This window comes from Tachypleus tridentatus, chromosome 2 (genome assembly GCF_004210375.1).
Source record: "Tachypleus tridentatus isolate NWPU-2018 chromosome 2, ASM421037v1, whole genome shotgun sequence".
NCBI lineage: Eukaryota > Metazoa > Arthropoda > Merostomata > Xiphosura > Limulidae > Tachypleus > Tachypleus tridentatus.
In genome coordinates, this window is record NC_134826.1 from 55287587 (window position 1) to 55307059 (window position 19473).

The 19473-nt window shown below is 35.2% G+C and overlaps 1 protein-coding gene across 2 annotated transcripts; it reads left to right on the forward strand.

Annotated features, from left to right (window-relative positions):
- The first annotated feature begins 3369 nt into the window (after window positions 1-3369).
- Window positions 3370-10502, forward strand: LOC143243871 (uncharacterized). 2 transcript variants are annotated; one of them, XM_076487617.1, is made up of 2 exons: window positions 3370-4749; window positions 5149-10502. In XM_076487617.1, the coding sequence occupies exons 1-2, from the start codon at window positions 3553-3555 to the stop codon at window positions 5467-5469; spliced, it is 1518 nt and encodes a 505-aa protein (XP_076343732.1). In that variant the 5' UTR covers window positions 3370-3552; the 3' UTR covers window positions 5470-10502. The 2 variants fall into 2 exon arrangements, with proteins under 2 accessions (XP_076343732.1, XP_076343733.1); XM_076487618.1 differs by having other exon boundaries at window positions 3372-4749; window positions 5164-10502.
- Window positions 10503-19473: the final 8971 nt, after the last annotated feature.

Genomic DNA, 19473 nt, shown 5'->3' on the forward strand with positions numbered 1-19473 from the left:
AAATATAGCTGTTTTTTATTATTTACATTAATTACACACATGAAAGAATGGTCAATGAATTACTTAAATTTTCTGTTGACATTAATTAAACAAATAAATGTTAGATGACTTTTAATTATAACAATGCAGGTTATTAAATGTGGGACATCACAATTTCAATTACCAGTGAAAGTTTGATTGAAATCACCTTAGCAATTTTATGTAAGAAAATGGTAGTCTTTTAACCCACTACCCAAAGTAGTGTGCTTTCATGATTTTAGAAAAACACACAGGTTCAAAAAGTCTTGATAGAAATTAATAAAAATCCTGTAACCCGGGTGCTTTCGAAAGGTGGACCTTTTTCTTCAGGAACAAACTGGGAATCAATGCTATTACCGGTGGTAAAGCAAACAGGATTTTGGTTGTATCGACAGAGATACTGAATACAAGTCTAAAGAGGCAATAATAATACTGTATAGATTCTTGATAAAGTTAAGTGTGGAGTGTTGTGTTCATTCTAAAGATATTACACTTCAGGGAGGACATTAAAATGTTGGAAAGAATTCGTGGAACGGCTACCAGGATGATACCTTGGAAGCAACAATTTAATAGGATAGTTTGAGATATCTGTAATTATTTTCCATGAAAACAAAACATTTAGAGGGGATATGATTGAAGTGTTTAAAATTTTTAATGGAATTCGTAGTCAATGCATTATCTTTTTTATTTAATAGCGAGAATAGTCGGACCAGGAGGCACGAATATAGATTTTAAAACGGTAGGAATCATCTCTAACTAAAACAGTTTTATATTTCTAACAAAGCAGATGACCTTTCGATGTGGTGTTTGTAATAAATACAAAGGAATTTAAGGGGACGCTTGATAAATATTTAAGTGATGAATTTGTTTGTTTTTGTATGAAATTAAGCACAAAACCACACAATGAGCTATCTATGTTCTGCTCACCAGGGTATCGAAACCTGGTTTCTGGAGGTGTGAGTCCACAGACATGCTGCTGAGTGATGAAGATACTTTTTGGTATTTTTTTCTATGTTTGGTATAGTTTAATATGGTTTAGTATAGTATCGTCTAACTGGACCGACATGTCCATTGTTATTCTTAAATTTCATAATATGTTATAATAATATAATTTTTCAGTGCAATTTGTGTACCTGAAGATTATATCTTGAAGACATATTACGTTTTCTACATACTTTGTTAAAAAAAATTGTTTATTCATTTTGTAAGCGTGTGTGGTTTTTTTTTTATAGCAAAGCCACATCGGACCACCTGCTCAGTCCACCGATAGGAATCAAACCCCTGATTTTATTTTGTAAGCAGTTCTAGCAGAAACACGTGGTCCAACAAGTCGTTAAGATTACCATGTTTAAGCTGCTTTGTTCTCTACATTGTATGTTGTCCGAAAAGACATCGCAAAAACATTCTGGTGAAAAAGAATTATCGACAATAATGTCCTTTGCTGGCCAATTCAATACTGTCAGTATGTTATAGCTGACTGATACTACAAGATAACACTACCAACTATATAAAAAATCTAGTTTGCTTGTTAAATTTATGCACACTTTCTTATTTCAGTTTTTACTTGGAGGTTAACAAGTGTAATACAGAATTTAATAAATAATTAAAATCAACATTTCTCATTCACACAATTTTAAAAACTTATTTAAAGCCGTCGACGGCTTCTACTTTAAAAATGTGTAGTAAATGTATAATGTTTAGAAGTCGTCTTCAGGAGTTAGTTTTGTTTTGATTGTTTGTTTTGAATTTCGCAAAGCTACTCGGGGGCTTTCTGTGCTAGCCATCCCTAATTTAGCAGTGTAAGACTAGATGGAAGGCAGCTAGTCATCACCATCCACCGCCAACTCTTGGGCTACTCTTTTATCAACGAATAGTGGGATTGACCGTAACATTATAACGCCCCCACGGCTGAAAGGCCGAGCATGTTTGGTGCGGCCGGGATTCGAATCCGGGACCCTCGGCTTATGAGTTGAACGCCTTGGAAATACTTGGCCATGCAGGGCCCATTCTTCAGGACTTATCTGGAATACATTGTAATTTATATATTTTTTTCCTGTAATGTGATACTAAGTTACCTTTTACACTTACATGATTCTTTACTCAACTTTTATATTATCTCATGTCCAAGGTCCTTATTTTTTGTTTGTTTGTTTAATACTTTTTTCTCTTTTAAACTTTATTATTTGTAGTAATTCTTTGACATTTAAAGCTGTAATATTACAAGGTTGAGGTAAAACTGTAATTTATTTTTTTACAGTTTTGTGTTGTGTTCTTTTTAAATGTTCTGCAATAGCAAAGTTTTCTATTTTATTATTTTTACGTAGCGTTTATGTTCCTGTGGTTTGTATTTTACTTTTTTTTTCTAAGTGTAGTCCAATTTGAAAATGAGCATGTTTCGTTCAACAGAAGTCTATCTCAACAGAAATAAAATTTGTGTAACTAATGACAGTCCAGTAAACGTCAGTGTTTCGATTATATTTCGTAGTAGTTATTGTGCTAAATTTGTTAAATGTGTGCAGTTTCATTGTTCCATACACACTAAGGAAACCCAGTAAAGTTTTAAAACACATATTACTACCCTTATTACCTGAACGAATCTGCGGTTACTAATGAATCTAACTAATTGATTATTATCGGAAGATTAGTTTTCACTTGAGAATATCATTAAGAATTATAATGTATTAAATCGACAGTTTTCTCTATGACGTAGGTCTGTCTTATCTCTTTTGATTTAATTAGTGTCCAAGATTACTGATGACGAGTGGAATTCTCCGAAACTAGAATAACCCAGGAATAATGTATCTCAAGACGGCTGACATGGGTATGAAAACTTAATAAACAGGTCAACAACTCTTTGTTAAGAATGTCTAAACGTTGTTCTCTACTCTATTTTAATAAGAAGTTTTAATACCCATATCAGCCGTCTTGAAATGCGCTTCTACTTCAAGTGGGTTTTTCGTTATCACAAACCCAATAACACATATTGATCAAAGTGTACATTGAACTGGACCTACTTTGAACATAGACTTCGAGATGAAACAATTTCAAAATAATAAGTTTGCACCATACTGTGATCAAAACCATGTTTTCAATCTCTATTCAACTGAAAATTAAAATGCACTTGAATCATAATGATGTTTTGTTCTCGTTGATAACAATCAGCCTCCAAATACAGAAATAATATGAAATTAAGAATTGTCTTAACAAGGCTGTAACCAATTCGAATATCACATAATATTTCCAACGGTACAATCATTATTTAAGCAGTCTTTCCAATCAGTTGTAGCACGTGTGTTTTATTGATAAAGATGAATAAATATCTAAAAATCGTATAAATATATACAATAACATTTTTAGAGAGCGCTTTAGACGGCTGAGTCGACACTCGATGTTGTGTTAGTATGAGAAGTGGTAAGTGTTGTAACGTAATTTTCTCAATGCGATAAGTAGTTTTTTCTTTTTATACTTTTTTCTTATTAATTATTACGTTACTACTTGTATTAGTGTAATAGTTAGGAGGATAGTTGAACCCAAATGACGTCGTGTTTAAATGTGGGATTAGGAGACTGTCAGGATGATCTTGATATAAAAGGAGAGATTGATTTCGATTTTTTTGATGCTCCGGAAAAATCTAAGTCATGGGAAGGCAATCCAAACAGTGAAAGTGGAAGACCACAGACGTTAGAGATTGAACATTGTCTTCTGTCGCACAGTAATCATAAACTGCCTGGAGAAAAAAGTACAGTGGCAGAAGCTCAAAATGAAATAAATCCGTCATACTGGGAGTGCGATACTCTGGATTACAACGAAAGTGTAGGAGCTGTTTCAAAATATGCAAGTGGATACTTCCATAGTCATTCTGAAGCATGTGGATGCAACGTTTTATCTTGTCCAAGATTTTCAACATCTGAGGATTTGGATGCAAGTGGAAGCTTAAGAAGAAAAAAAGTAATTGAGACAATTATTCCATGCCCCTGTGAACATGACTGTTTAAATGCACAACAGAATTCAGATCTATGCAGAGCAGCAAGAATTGGTTGTGAATTATGTGTATGCATCTCACCTCATAAATGTGTTAGTAGTGATACCAAGGATAAAAATAAATATGAGAATACTGACAAAACTGATAGAGCTTCCCCCACATCTAGTCTGTCAACAAGTGATTCAGATGATTTTGCATCTGAAGATTCCTTGGATGGACTGTCTGAAAGTGATTCAATTACTGATGTCACTCCTTTAAGCTCACCCTATTGGTGTGATAGCCCTCTTCCACAGTGTAAATCATATAAATGCTTACCTTGTGAAACTAACGAAAGTGAACAAACTAAAGAAAGTTATAGAGAAGGACCATCAAATGAGCAGGTTATTAAAAAACAAGAAAATGTTAAGTTTTCTGAATCTCAAGATTGGCAAAGTGAGAATCTCCAAGAATTGGATGAGCTCAATCAAGTGGTTGAAGCACTTCAGGCACTAGAAACTAGAAATAAAAGAACAAATATAAAGGAGAGAAACTGTGTGACCCCACCTGTTTTGAAAGGAAGAAAAAATATGTCATTTTCAAACCAGCAAGTTCATCAGATTGATCAGGAAAATCAGCGCCTCTTACGAAAAATATTAGCTCAACAAAACAGGTCAAAAGCTCAGTGTGGAGCTGGTTCACGGCCAACATATACAGCATCATCTGCTATTAATAGGAGGAGGCAACAACGACAAATTGAAAGTGATAACTTGGTTAGTATATCTCTCTAAACTAAACTTTTTCAAAGTTATATTATTTCTGGTTGGCAGTTGAACCACATCCATCATTAAGTACACAGTAGTAAGCTAATATGAATTTTGCCTCTCATTAATAGGCATGAGAAAGCATGAGAAATAACTACAATAATGGAAACTGTCACTAATCTCAATAAAAAAATATTGAAAAATGCACATAATAGCATTATTTTGAATTATTTTAAATCCTAAATATAAATTAATGAACAGTGAACTTGTGCCTACAAATAGAGCATTATTTTGAAGGATATTTGTGAATATGTTTTCTTGAATATAAATATAATTATTTATACGGTTTGTGCTAGTTATTTTAATTCTTTTCCTTTCTCTGTTACATATCTTTTATTATCTAAGTAGGTTTTTAATTTTCAGATGCTTTTGAAACGACTTGAATCTGCCAAACCCAGTGCACACCTAAGTCGTACCAACTTGCTTCGTGACTATAATAAATATTCTCGTCTCACTTCACACAGCTCCTTTAGATCCCGTTCTTCTGGTCCGAGTTCTCAGCAAAGTTTGGCTTGCCTTTCTTCTCCTTCCTTGAGTCTGAGCAGTTTACAGTCATCAGATAGTAGCAGTTTTTCTCCTAAGGCTTCCAAGTCTGTAAACAATAGACCTATGAGTGCTAAACGCAATCCAGGTTCCCAGGTCAACCATGTTAAACATGGCTCTTACTAGCTGTTGTAATTTCAGGCTTTTGTTAACAGTTTTATATGTAAATATCCAGTACTAAACTTTTATGAAATAATAATTGGCAGAAACATGTACCCACACTTACATTCCTGCAGTTGTTGTACAAAAAGATAAGTTGAAATGTTTAATTGTGATTCTAATATTTGATCTTATGTAAGGTTTTTGTGAACAATTTAAAATAACATTATCTACAGTTCTAATTTATCAAACAGTTTAAAATAATAATATCCTTATTTAGTGTTGTTTAGAATACTAGAGAAAAAACATGTATATTGAATTCATGGTGTGTACAGCTATATTTTCCATATTTACAAACCATATAATCATGTCTATTTGATGTTTTGTTGTTAACTGACATATGCATTTTTCTTGATGATAAGCTGAAAATTATAGCAATTATATATGTAACTGCAGGGGTTTTAAAAAGTGACTTTGAAAAGGGTTACATGTTCATCTATTCCAGAGAATCAAATAGAATTTTTATATTTGTGTTAGGAGGTAACAGAATCAAAATTTATGATCTACTAACAGAGAATGACTTACTACTGTTTAGTTGATGGAGATGAAAAGAAACAAGGAAGTCAGTACTGTGAATACAATCAGGAAAATGAATCTAGTCTAGCAATGTTTAGCAAATTATAATCTTATAATTTTGGATGACTCCTATGGATCTTTTTAATGCATTTTTTTCCATTTTAAACTGTATAAACACCATCTACAGTGAAATTACATAAACTTTAGAAATGTGTATTTCTAATAATTAGCTGTTATCATAACTTTCTGGTATTCAACTTGAACATAGAGGTGGGATACTAACTTGACTAACAAATGCAACTGACTACCTATGAACATCCATTATGTTGACATGTGTCACACAGAATACATTAATTGACAAAACTACTGATTAGAGTTGATTAATGTCATAAAAAAAATGAATTATTCAGTAATAGTTTCTAATTATGAAATATTGCTCTTATGATATCTCATTATTGTATTCCTTGTTTTTCATATTAAACAATTAAAGCCATTATTCACAAAAAATAATACACTAATCAAACTTAGTATTTCCAATAATTAATATTTTTGGTTATTCCAGCTATCAGTTTTGTGAGAATGACCAATTAATTGAAAGTAATTGATTAATGAGCCCAGTGATTAATTTCACAAATTCCACTATTTGTCCAATTGAAATGGTGTACATACCTCCAGGAAACATTTCTGAGGGTAAGCAAGAACTTCAAAAACGATAAAACGAAATCAACCCTACATCTCAAAACTGGAAGGCATCTTTAGTGAGTTGAAATATATTCCAAGTATACGTATAATTGTTGGTTAAAGTTTATATTAATATAAGTAAATTCGTTAGTAAACTATATGTATCAGGGGTATACCACTGGTTCAATGTTCTGATTGGTTTAAAAAGGTTAGGACCAATGGCTATAACAACTTTAGTGCTATTATAAGTCACGCTTATTTGTGTAGGTTACTTATCATGGTGTCACCATTAATATTAAGCAAATATTAAAAAAATATAACAACATAAATCATAAAATTGCACTAAACACGATAAGTACAGGAACTTGCATTAGTTATATTTATTTATTTGCCAAATGTCAGAAAGTGTGAATAATGTTTTGTAAAAATACAGAGACTGGGATTCTGATGTATAATGGTTTCTACTTTTGTTCTAGTTGTCAGTTAAATATTCCAGTTTAGTCCAGGTATTATTTATATCAGTGATCTCTAGTCCAGTTTTACAACTTTTATGTATATAATAAGTCATTGAAATCAGTCACACTATACTAATCTAATTTATACTAGCAAATAAAACATTACATGATATAGGCCACCTGAGGTATGTAAATAAACTACTGATGATAGACAAGGTTTGAGTAGCACCTCTGTTTTTAACCATGGACACTGAAGTGTGTACAGAGAACTTTAACAGAGGAATAAATTATATGTTGTTATACCCTGGATGAACAACTTTAACAGAGGGATAAACTATATGTTACTGTAAGCTCTGGATACACAACTTTAACAGAGGGATAAACTATATGTTACTGTATGTTCTGGATGGACAACTTTAACAGAGGGATAAACTATATGTTACTGTAAGCTCTGGATAGACAACTTTAACAGAGGGATAAACTATATGTTACTGTAAGCTCTGGATACACAACTTTAACAGAGGGATAAACTATATATTACTGGAAGCTCTGGATAGACAACTTTAACAGAGGGATAAAATATATGTTACTGTAAGCTCTGGATAGACAACGTTTACAGGAGGATAAACTATATCTTACCGTAAGGCAACTTTTAGATTGATATAAATAATACTGAATCCTGAAGAAAGGCAGTCATAAAAACAATGGAACACACTGTTTCATAAGCTATCAAAGTAATTTTTGACACAGGACAACAGTGTCCACTATTTGATTTGTTTTTGACAGTCATATATAAGATAAAACCAGAATGTATGTTCACAGATTAAAGATTGCAGCTACATGGAAGAGAGAATTAGGATTTTTTTTTCTATACAAAAGTCTTAAGTTTCTTAATATGGTTTGTAATTTAAATATTTCATTTCAGTTTTTCCCATAATAGTCAATACTTTAGGACTCATAAATCACATAGGTAACAATCTTCCTTATCAGGGGTGATGACATTTGGTGATGGAGCACTCCTCATGTTTTGACTTGAACACAAACCTAAAATATATAGTTCATCCACTTTAGTATCTTCTAAGTTTGTGCTTAAAAATCCCTTGATACATCAGCACACACTGACATTCTTTCAGCAGGAATTTTCTTCCAAACTCATGCTCAAAACTGCTTCTGTACCAATTTGAAATGGCACTTGTCATGATTCCAATTGCATCTATGAATTGCTACAATTACTTACATAATTTATCATATGAATTACAACACCACCATAAACTATCAGAAAACTTGGAATTAGTGAAACTAGTTTCAAAACACTTGTAAATTCTCTTCAGTGTTTCCTTGTCATCTAGCAGTAGCTGGATAATAGAAGGACTTTGAATTTATGTAAGTAAACTGTTTAATATAAAGTGACTGTGGGAGATGTTGAAATTAAGCAGGAGTTTGATGGAACAACTATTGTCAAATTTTATGTAGTTACTTTTATATATTTATTGAAGCTCTACTGTAGTAAATTACAAGATTTATTTATCAGCTATGAGACTTCACTGTAGTAGAAAGAAACATAAGAACCACAAGATTTATTTATAAGCTGTGAGACTTCACTGAAGTAGAGAGGAACATAATAACCACAATATTTATTTATCAGCCATGAAGCCTGACTGCAGCAGAGAGACATAAGAACCACAAGTTTTTATTTATCAGCCATGAAGCCTGACTGCAGCAGAGAGAGACATAAGAACCACAAGTTTTTATTTATCAGCCATGAAGCTTGACTGCAGTAGAGAGGAACATAAGAACAAGATTTATGTATCAACTATGAAGCTTCACTACAGTAGAGAGAATTACATAAAGTAATGTTGTTAAATATACTGGATGACACTTGAAAAGTATGGTAACCTATGTTCTTGTCATATGGTACAGAGCAGTGCCTCTTAATAGATCAACATTTGTTTTCTATCAAAACTGGTAGTTTTCAGTTGTATCTGTGAATTAATAACATTACTGATTCAGAGATGTATGTCTTTAAGACATTGCATTCCATAGTTGGATCACAGAAATCTTGAATGGCTGGCTTTTGTGCAGCTAAGAAAATGAAGTTAATAAGCCCAAGACAGATGGTTTCATCAGATTTACTACTGTAAATGTAGAGCCTACTTATTATAGTTAAGTTGAAGTGGAGTGTCTTAGAAGTGCAGATTGATCCATACAGTGAAGGTTGTATAACAGGACTGTCCAATGTAAATTATGATATTCTACAAGGCACACAAGATTTTAATATTTCAAAAAAAGGGATATCTGTTGGGTGAATTTACATTGGAAGGCAGCTGTTTCATTGATATGTTTGTTGAAACACTGCAGGATAAACTAGTGTGAGCTAACTGTAGGCTTGTATACTGAACGACTTTACATGGATGAGCAACAACTGAATTTGAAACTGTTTCAAACATATTGTCAATAAACAAGAGCTCTTTGTTACAACTTTGGTTAGTTTGTGTGAACATTACATAAACCATTGTTGATCAGTATGGGTCATTAACATACTAATGTGGAGAACCATGTTGTGTGAACATACATAAATCACTACTGACAAGAAGGGTCATAAACATGTAGCATATTAATATAGAGAATCTTTGAACATTACATAAACCACTGTTTAGAAGAATGGGTTATTAACATGTGACATACTAATGTATAGAACATAAAATCAACTTCACTGACTCTACCATTCCTCTGTGTACTTCAATGTCTGTACAACTCCTCTGTGAACTACACTGTCCATGCCATTCCTCTGTGTATTTCACTGTCTGTACCATTCATCTGTGTTCTTCACTGTCTGTACCATTCATCTGTGTACTTCACTCTCTGTACCATTCCTGTATGTACTTCACTGTCTAGAGATTCCATATTGTAAATCTTATAATTTTTATTCCTTTCTCTTTAGTCAGTGATCAAAGAAAAAGAAGGCTTTGCATAACTTTTAGTAGCTTGTTAATATAATAGCTAGTTTGATCTTTCAGAAGCTATCTGTAATATGAGATAACTGTATATTCTCAAATAATTATTTTTTATGTGGTCAAACTTTATGAAAGTAATAGCTTATGAAATGTTTTATGACTGTTTCAGTCAGTTTAATATAAACATATAATTTTTATCTTGTACTTGAACTATGACATTATTTTTTTACACAAATATTTTGATGTTATAGATAATGTATCTTATGAGTGAAATTTAGAAGAACATGGTTGTCTTGTTTCTACTAAATCACCAACTGATGTATCTTGTATAGTTCCTTAGTTTTTTTTTTTGTTTCCACAGGTACATTAAATGGTTGATAATTCAGAAAATAAATGACTGTTTGTAGGTAATTTACCCTTAGTATTATGACCACAGCTAAACAATTAACTCAGTTATGTATGATTGCCAATAATATGAGTCAGTGTCACACAAAATAATCAATCATAATTACAATTAAATTGATTGAAATAGGAATAATCTACTAATCAAAATTAGCATTTCTAATTATTCTATCTAAATCTTCTGAGAATAATTGATTAGTTGAATGGAACAGAATAAGCAGTCTAGTGATTAATTGACTGTAATATTACCCAGAAGTAATTATGTTACACTTGTTATAATTTTATGGTATATTTGCCATATTTTGACAAATTAATATTCTTCAGTAAAATTCTGACTTTCTGATTTCTCTGTATATTGACAATGTTTGGGTGAGATGCTGGACCTATTTACTCGCTGATTTTTATAAGTTTATTTGACCTAGCATGGCTACATTGTTAGGGTGCTTAATATGCAATCCGCAGCCTGACTGTTGGAATCTTTGTCCCACCACACATCCTTGCTCTTTTGGATGTGAGGTCATTATAATGGGATTGTTAATCACACTATTTGTTGCCAAAAAGGAAGCTTGAGAGTTGGCAGCAGATGGTGATAATTAACTGCCTTTCCAAATTTCACTGCCAAATTAGGGATGGCTAGTGCAGATATCTCTCGTGTAGCTTTTGGAAAAATTCAAAACAAACAAAGTATAAGTTTATTTACCACACCTATATGGAGGCCTTTTGATTAAGTGTTATCTAGTAGCTACCTTGCTAGGCCAGGGAAAGAGGAGATTAAAAGCTGTAGTCAAAAAATATTTCCTCTTTCAGCTAAAGTGACATTATAAGAGTTATGGTTCTCTTATGTGGATATTAAAGAGCTGTGTAAAATCAGGGATGTTATGCCTAAACCTTAATTTATAAGTCCTTAACATGGCAGTGTAGCCCTTGTGACACATGAGGAGCTTGAAAATATCTGAACACCTTCCATCTCATGATTATAGACATCTTAGTAACCTGGTACAGCTATCAACTCTGTCTACTGCTGAATGTGTTTTTTGTAATAGTACAAAGAACTGACCACTGTCTCTGCTATCCAGTAATCTGATAGATCTGTCCTTCTGACTGCTGCTAAATGGGTTTTTAAATAGTAGAATAAAGAATCAGTCAAGATAGTTTGTTTTAATGTGGTCAATAAAACATGAAATAGTAAAGAATCACTCTAAATACCCTGTTTAAAAATGGTCAATAAAATTGGAAACAGTAAAGAATCAGTCTAGATAGTTCATTTAAAAATGGTCAATAAAACAGAAAACAATAAAGAATCAGTCTAGATAGTTTGTTTAAAAATGGTCAATAAAACAGAAAACAATAAAGAATCAGTCTAGATAGTTTGTTTAGAAATGGTCAATAAAACTGGAAACAATAAAGAATCAGTCTAAATAGTTTGTTTAGAAATGGCCAATAAAACTGGAAACAATAAAGAATCAGTCTAAATAGTTTGTTTAGAAATGGTCAATAAAACAGAAAACAATAAAGAATCAGTCTAAATAGTTTGTTTAAAAATGATTAACAAAACAGAAAACAATAAAGAATCAGTCCAGATAGCTTGTTTAGAAATGGTGAATTAAACAAGAAACAGTAAAGAATCAGTCTAGATTGTTTGTTTAAAATGGTGAATTAAACAAGAAACAATAAAGAATCAGCCTAGATTGTTTGTTTAAAATGGTGAATTAAACAAGAAACAATAAAGAATCAGTCTAGATTGTTTGTTAAAAATGGTGAATTAAACAAGAAACAATAAAGAATCAGTCTTGATAGTTTGTTTGAGAATGGTCAATACAACAGGAAACAATAAAGAATCAGTCGAGATAGTTTGTTTCAAAATGTTCAATAAATTGGTTGGTTGATTTAGTGTTTTATGGCACAAAACAGCTAGGTTATCTGTGCCAAACATCTGGTAAAAAGTTAAAAGTAGATTTAGTAATATTCATAAAAAGAAATTAAGGTAAAACAAAACAAAGTTAAAAAAAAACATAAGTAACATAAAACTAATGTTTACATCTAGTCTGCAACATCAAGAGAAGAATTACAGTAATTCAAGTTGTAAAGGACTTTCCATAGCGTAACTGTAATAATCATAACTTGCCAGGAACACTAACAGGTAAGTACAAAAATGGCCAGTTTCTAATTTAAAATTGAACTACAATAGATGAACTGTGATTTTTAAAATGGAGCCACATTAAAAAGGTGTAAAGTATAAATTAAAAAACTTAAAACTTAGATTAGTGGCCTTTAAAGAAATAAAAACATTACCAAGGTGGACAGTGTCACCATCACCAATAACACTGTCTTATGTTATGGACAAACCTTGGGACAGAACATGCTTAAGATGGTGCCGTTGTTGAGAGTCATAACAATGACAAGAAAGTAAAATGTGGCTTATTGTGATCTGAGTATTACATAAACTACACACTGGTGCTTCAGTTCCAGGTAAAGAAAACAATTAGTTAAAAACTGTGACTAATGCATAGTCTAGTTAGAACAACTTCTTTCCGATCCTTATGGAAGCAAGATGGCCAAATTTCAATATAGGGTTTTCTTTGGAAAAGCTTGTTTTCGTGTTGCTCACTCGGAGCCGAGCCTTGAATACAGGACCATAGTCCACGTGTGGGACAGGCACAGCAGTGATAGTGCCAGAGCAGATAGACTTATCTGCAGTGTCAGTGAGCTCGTTCCCAAGAATACCAACATGGCCCAGTATCCAGAAAACCTGGATAGAAGTAGATGTTAAACAGAAATGGGCCAGTCAGTTTTGAATATTGGCGAGACCAGGGTGTGATCCAACGTGAAGCGATTCCAGGGCTAGTGGAGAACTAAGCGAGTCAGTATAAATAGTGGAGTTTGAGTACTGCTTAGCTTCTATGTGATCCAGGGCAAGAGAAATGGCATAGAGTTCAGCACTGAACACAGAAGCTGTAGAGGGGATTCTGTGTGCAACCATCAAACCACAACAAACCATGGCAGAGCCCACACAGTCACCTGATTTCGAACCATCTGTATAAATAGGAATGGAAGGATGGTTTGAAAGACGTTCAGCAAATAGCAGACAGTATTTCCAATAAGAAGTGTCTACTTTTCTCAGCTGACTTAAAGACAGGTCACAACTGGGGACTGTAAGAAGCCATGGTGGGATGGGTTGACAAGTGGATACAGCAATGTTATCCAAACACAGACCCAATTCATCCAACTGTGCCTGGATACAAAAGCCACAAGAAGCAATGGTAGATCATCTGTTCTGAAAAGGTATGGCCCATCAAAGAAAGAAAACACAACCCCATGTGTGATGCTTTGGTAAAGAACGAAGCTTCAAAGCATATAGTAAAAACAGTTGCAAATGGCAGAGGTGCAAAGAAGGTTCATGAGACAATGTACAACTTCTGAACTGGGGAAGTGCAGAAAGCCCCAGTGCAGAGCCAAAGTCCTTGATGATGAATAGGGTCTTGTATCTTTAAGGCCGATGGTCTAGCAGAGCCACAGACCAGTGATCCATAGTCAAGTGTCGATTGAATAAGAGCGCAATATATCTTTAGCATAGAATGTCGATCCATTCCCCAAGTGGTGGAAGAGAGGACATGGAGGATGTTCAGTGCTCTTGTACATTTGGCCCATAGCTGCTTGATGTGTGGTATAAAGGTCAGCTTACGGTCACAGATAAGTCCCAAGAACTTACGTCTCAGGTCCCACAGGCAGCACAACTTCACCGATATGGAGTTCAGGATCAGGGTGAATACCCCGTTGGTGGCAAAAGTGCATGCAAATGGTTTTAGAGAGTGAGAAGTTAAAGCCCTTTGCTGTGGTCCACTTCAGTAAACAACTGAGGGCAGTCTGTAGCTGCCACTTAATATACCTCATGTTTGACAACTGACACGAGACGTGAAAGTCGACATAGAGACTATTTGGAACAGTGAGAGGGAGTTGTTCAGTGATGGCATTAATTTTTATACTGATAAGTGTGACACTCAGAACACAGCCCTGAGGGACTCCAAGTTCCTGGAGAAAAGAACAGGAAAGTGTCGAACCCACACAAACAGGGAATCTTCTGTCCATTAGAACATTTTTAATAAAAATGGGTAAATGGCCACGTAACCTTTTTATGAAGGTCTCACAAAATGCCATACCTCCATGTTGTATCAATGTCAAAGAATATTGATACAAGATGTTGTCATTTGAGAAAGGCTTCTCTGATTGCTGTTTCAAGTCAAATCAGGTGGTCCATGGTGGAGCACTGTCATCAGAACCCACACTGGGTGCGCGAGAGGAGGTTGTTTGATTCGAAGAACCAAACAAGATGAGCATTAACCATCCTATCTAAGGTCTTACAGAGACAGCTCGTCAAAGCAATTGGACGGTAGTTTGAAAGAATCTTTGGATCCTTCCCAGGCTTGGAGAAAGGTAGGACAATAGCCTGGTGCCAGGCATCAGGAAAAACATTCTCCTGCCAGATCTGGTTAAAAACAATCAGAAGAATAACAAGAGAAACAGGAGATAGATGGCGCAGCATGTCATAGTGTATATCATCAGGTTTAACCGAGGTACTGCCAGACCGATGAAGGGCCAGTTTGAGTTCCACCAGTGTAAAGGGATGATTATAGTCATGGAGACAATCAGCTCAAATGGAAAGAGGAGATCACTCTGCCCAAGGCTTGATGGCTAAGAGGGTGGAAGAAGAAGCTGAAGTGCTAGATACACGGCAAAAGCTTTCACCTAGAGTATAAGCAATGCTCAGGGTATCAGTTACTTCCTGTCCATCAGAGAGCAAGATCGAGAGGGGGACAGAATTATATTGCCCACTGACCTTTTGAATCTTGTCCCATATGACTTTGGAACTGGTAGTAGAAGATAAACTGGTTGTGAACTCAATCCAAGATTCCTTCTGGCTTTGATGTTTTACCCATCAAGCATGTGCATGGGCTCACTGAAAAGTGATACGATTCAAGTGTGGGATATCTACGGAAAGTATTCTGGGCTCGTTTTTTAAGCCTTCCATGCCTTGTAGCAGGCAGGATTCCACCATGGACGAGGATATAGTGGAAAACGCGTCGAGATTTTAGGAATACATGGAGCAGCTGCTTGTATAATACAGTCAGTTACTGCTGCCACATAGTCGTCTGTTGATGGCTTACAGATGATGGCAGGATCAAGTTCTGCAAGAGCAATGAAAGAGGGTCAGTTTGCCTGATCCAACTACTTCCAGGGCACGTGGGTTGGGTGTCATCGACCATGGCCAGTCTCTCTCAAGATTATAGGAAAATGATCACTGCCTCGTGGATTATTGTCAACGCTCCATGAATATTGGGAAAATAATGAAGGGGAGCAAATTGAGAGATCAATTGTAGCAAAAGACTGACTAGGTGCAGGGAACTAAGTAGAAGAACCAGTATTGAAAACAGAAAGGTTGTGATCAGAGAGCATATGCTCTACAGAGCATCCCCTCCTATCAATATTAGCACTTCCCCAGAGGGGATGATGTCCATTAAAGTTCTCCAGGATGAAAAAGGGAGATGGCAACTGTTCAATGATAGCATCAAGGTCTGATTGATCATATGTCTTTCCAGGTGACAGGACGAGAGAACAAACAGTGATGATATGACCCAAGGAAACACGGATGGCTATGGCCTCCAAGGATGTGTCAAGTGGTAAAGACAGGATGGGCACATGCACCAACAGTGCCACCCGTCCATGCACTCGTCCATCACACAGCCTGTCATTTCTGTACAAAGAAAACAGCTGAAAGGCGACTGTATCAGCAGGTTTCATAAATGTTTCCTGTAAGGAAAGACAAACAGGATGGTAGGAAACAATCGGTGTTTTGATGTCTTCCAGATTAGAACATAAACCTTGACAGTTCCATTGTATCAGGGTGGCTATTTTTATTTACGTGTAGGTGAATTGGGTGGAGAACCCTTCTGTTTACGACCACGTCTTTTTCCTTACTGTCCTTATTCGAGGGAGGTCTATTAATCTCCATGGATCCTGCCCTGGGTTGATTGGGCAGGTCTTTGCTGTTGGAAGGGGATTCCAGAGACTTAGGACATGAAGGAATAATTGTTTTGCATCTTGGGGTGGAAGAAGAAGATGTATCCAAGGAAATGCCTGTACCTAGAACCAAAGGATGTGGATCTTGGAGTTTGATTCATTAACTTTTTTAACCATGGAGAACAAAGGACTTTTCATTTGTTGGAGAACAATTATTTAGGAGGCACAGAAAGATTTGTCTGCACTCGCACTGTAGTTGTGGAATGAAGTGCCGCAGCATACGTCTGAGATGAGGTGGTGGACAGCAATTTTTGAGCCTCAGGATAGGTAATGTTATGAATCATTTTCAAACGTTGCACCTCTTTTTCTTCCAACCATTCAGGGCAAGAACGTAAGGAGGTTGGATGAAAGCCATTGCAATTGATGCAATCAGGGTCGGTTTCACACTTGTAGGAATTATGGTCCATGATGTCTACGAGTGACCGAACCGTTGACACTGGAAACATCGGAGAGGCTTTGGAATGTATGGCTGTACTCTGAAATTAAGATAACCTGCCTTTGTGGTGGCAGGCGGACGTGGTGATGTAAATGTAAGAATGAGGTCATTGGTTGGCACCATAATTCCATCTTTGCAAGTGCATATACACCTCACTGCAGAAACTCCTTGGGTGGAGAAACCAGTGAGAATCTCTGACTGTGGGATGTTCTTCAGATCCCTCTCAACAATAACTCCTCATGATGTATATCAAAGTAACTCCTTAAAGTAGCATGAGGTGTAACCTCAATAGGTATATCCCCAATTGCCTTTGAATGCAACAGGAGTTCACTGTGTTGAGATGTGGATGTTTCCACCAACATGTCACCAGATTGAAGGTTCTTTACTAACTTTTGAGAGCCACCAAGTCCCTCTAGTCTCTTCTGAATGATAGGGAGACATTTGCCCTGAAGGTTTGTCTGAAAGTGAATGCAGTATAAGAAAATGAGGTGCAACAGGTGGTACAGATGGTGAGAATTGCTGCTCAGAACCTTTAAGATGTGGTCGTTTACCTATAGACTGTTTTTTCACTATTTTATTAAGATTTTTAATTGGAATATCCATAACAAAGAGAGGGAAATTTCGGTGTCTACTGACCCCACCCACTATGGAGCCCTATGAGGGGACGCACTACAATGTCAAACAAGGACATTGAAGCAACACCAGGGTTTTGTGAACACTATACCCAAACTCCAGCATCAGATATAATGTCCACAACACCTGTTGAAAACATTCAACACTGGTACTTGGTTGACCCTAGCCCGAGTGGACTAGCCAATAAACCCAAGTTGGGCCATCCCAAGGTTGCCCGTTTACAGGAACTTAAGGCCAAAGTGGTGCGTTAGGGTTGGACCCATCAACCACCAGGATCAACTCCTTCCCTTCACAGGTTGCCACGCACGGCAAACACGTGGGTGGATGTTTAGATTCCAGAGGAGGTAAACTGAAAGAACAGAACCTTCCCTAGGAGGTCCCCTTACCACATACAAGAATCCACACCAAAGGGTGTTCAATAAAACAGGAAACATTAAAGCATCTGTCTGGATAGTTTGTTCAAAAATGGTCAAAAAAATTGGAAACAGTAAAGAATCAGAGTAGATAGTTTGTTTGAAAATGGTCAATAAAATTGGAAACAGTAAAGAATCAGTCTAGATAGTTATTTAAAATTGGTGAATATAATTGAAAACAATAAAGAATCAGTCTAGATCGTTTGTTTAAAAATGGTCAATCAAACTGTAAAAAATATAGAATCAGAGTAGATAATTTGTTTATTGTGTACTGTAGTACAGCTGTTAACAATCTGTGTTATATTTCTGTGTACTGTAGTACAGCTGTTAACAATCTGTGTTATATTTCTGTGTACTGTAGTACAGCTGTTAACAATCTGTGTTATATTTCTGTGTACTGTAGTACAGCTGTTAACAATCTGTGTTATATTTCTGTGTACTGTAGTACAGCTGTTAACAATCTGTGTTATATTTCTGTTTACTGTAGTACAGCTGTTAACAATCTGTGTTATATTTCTGTGTACTGTAGTACAGCTGTTAACAATCTGTGTTATATTTCTGTGTACTGTAGTACAGCTGTTAACAATCTGTGTTATATTTCTGTGTACTGTAGTACAGCTGTTAACAATCTGTGTTATATTTCTGTGTACTGTAGTACAGCTGTTAACAATCTGTGTTATATTTCTGTGTACTGTAGTACAGCTGTTAACAATCTGTGTTATATTTCTGTGTACTGTAGTACAGCTGTTAACAATCTGTGTTATATTTCTGTGTAATTGTAGTACAGCTGTTAACAATCTGTGTTATATTTCTGTTTACTGTAGTACAGCTGTTAACAATCTGTGTTATATTTCTGTACTTGCTGTAGTACAGCTGTTAACAATCTGTGTTATATTTCTGTGTACTGTAGTACAGCTGTTAACAATCTGTGTTATATTTCTGTGTACTGTAGTACAGCTGTTAACAATCTGTGTTATATTTCTGTGTACTGTAGTACAGCTGTTAACAATCTGTGTTATATTTCTGTGTACTGTAGTACAGCTGTTAACAATCTGTGTTATATTTCTGTGTACTGTAGTACAGCTGTTAACAATCTGTGTTATATTTCTGTGTACTGTAGTACAGCTGTTGACAATCTGTGTTATATTTCTGTGTACTGTAGTACAGCTGTTGACAATCTGTGTTATATTTCTGTGTACTGTAGTACAGCTGTTAACAATCTGTGTTATATTTCTGTGTACTGTAGTACAGCTGTTAACAATCTGTGTTATATTTCTGTGTACTGTAGTACAGCTGTTAACAATCTGTGTTATATTTCTGTGTACTGTAGTACAGCTGTTAACAATCTGTGTTATATTTCTGTGTACTGTAGTACAGCTGTTGACAATCTGTGTTATATTTCTGTG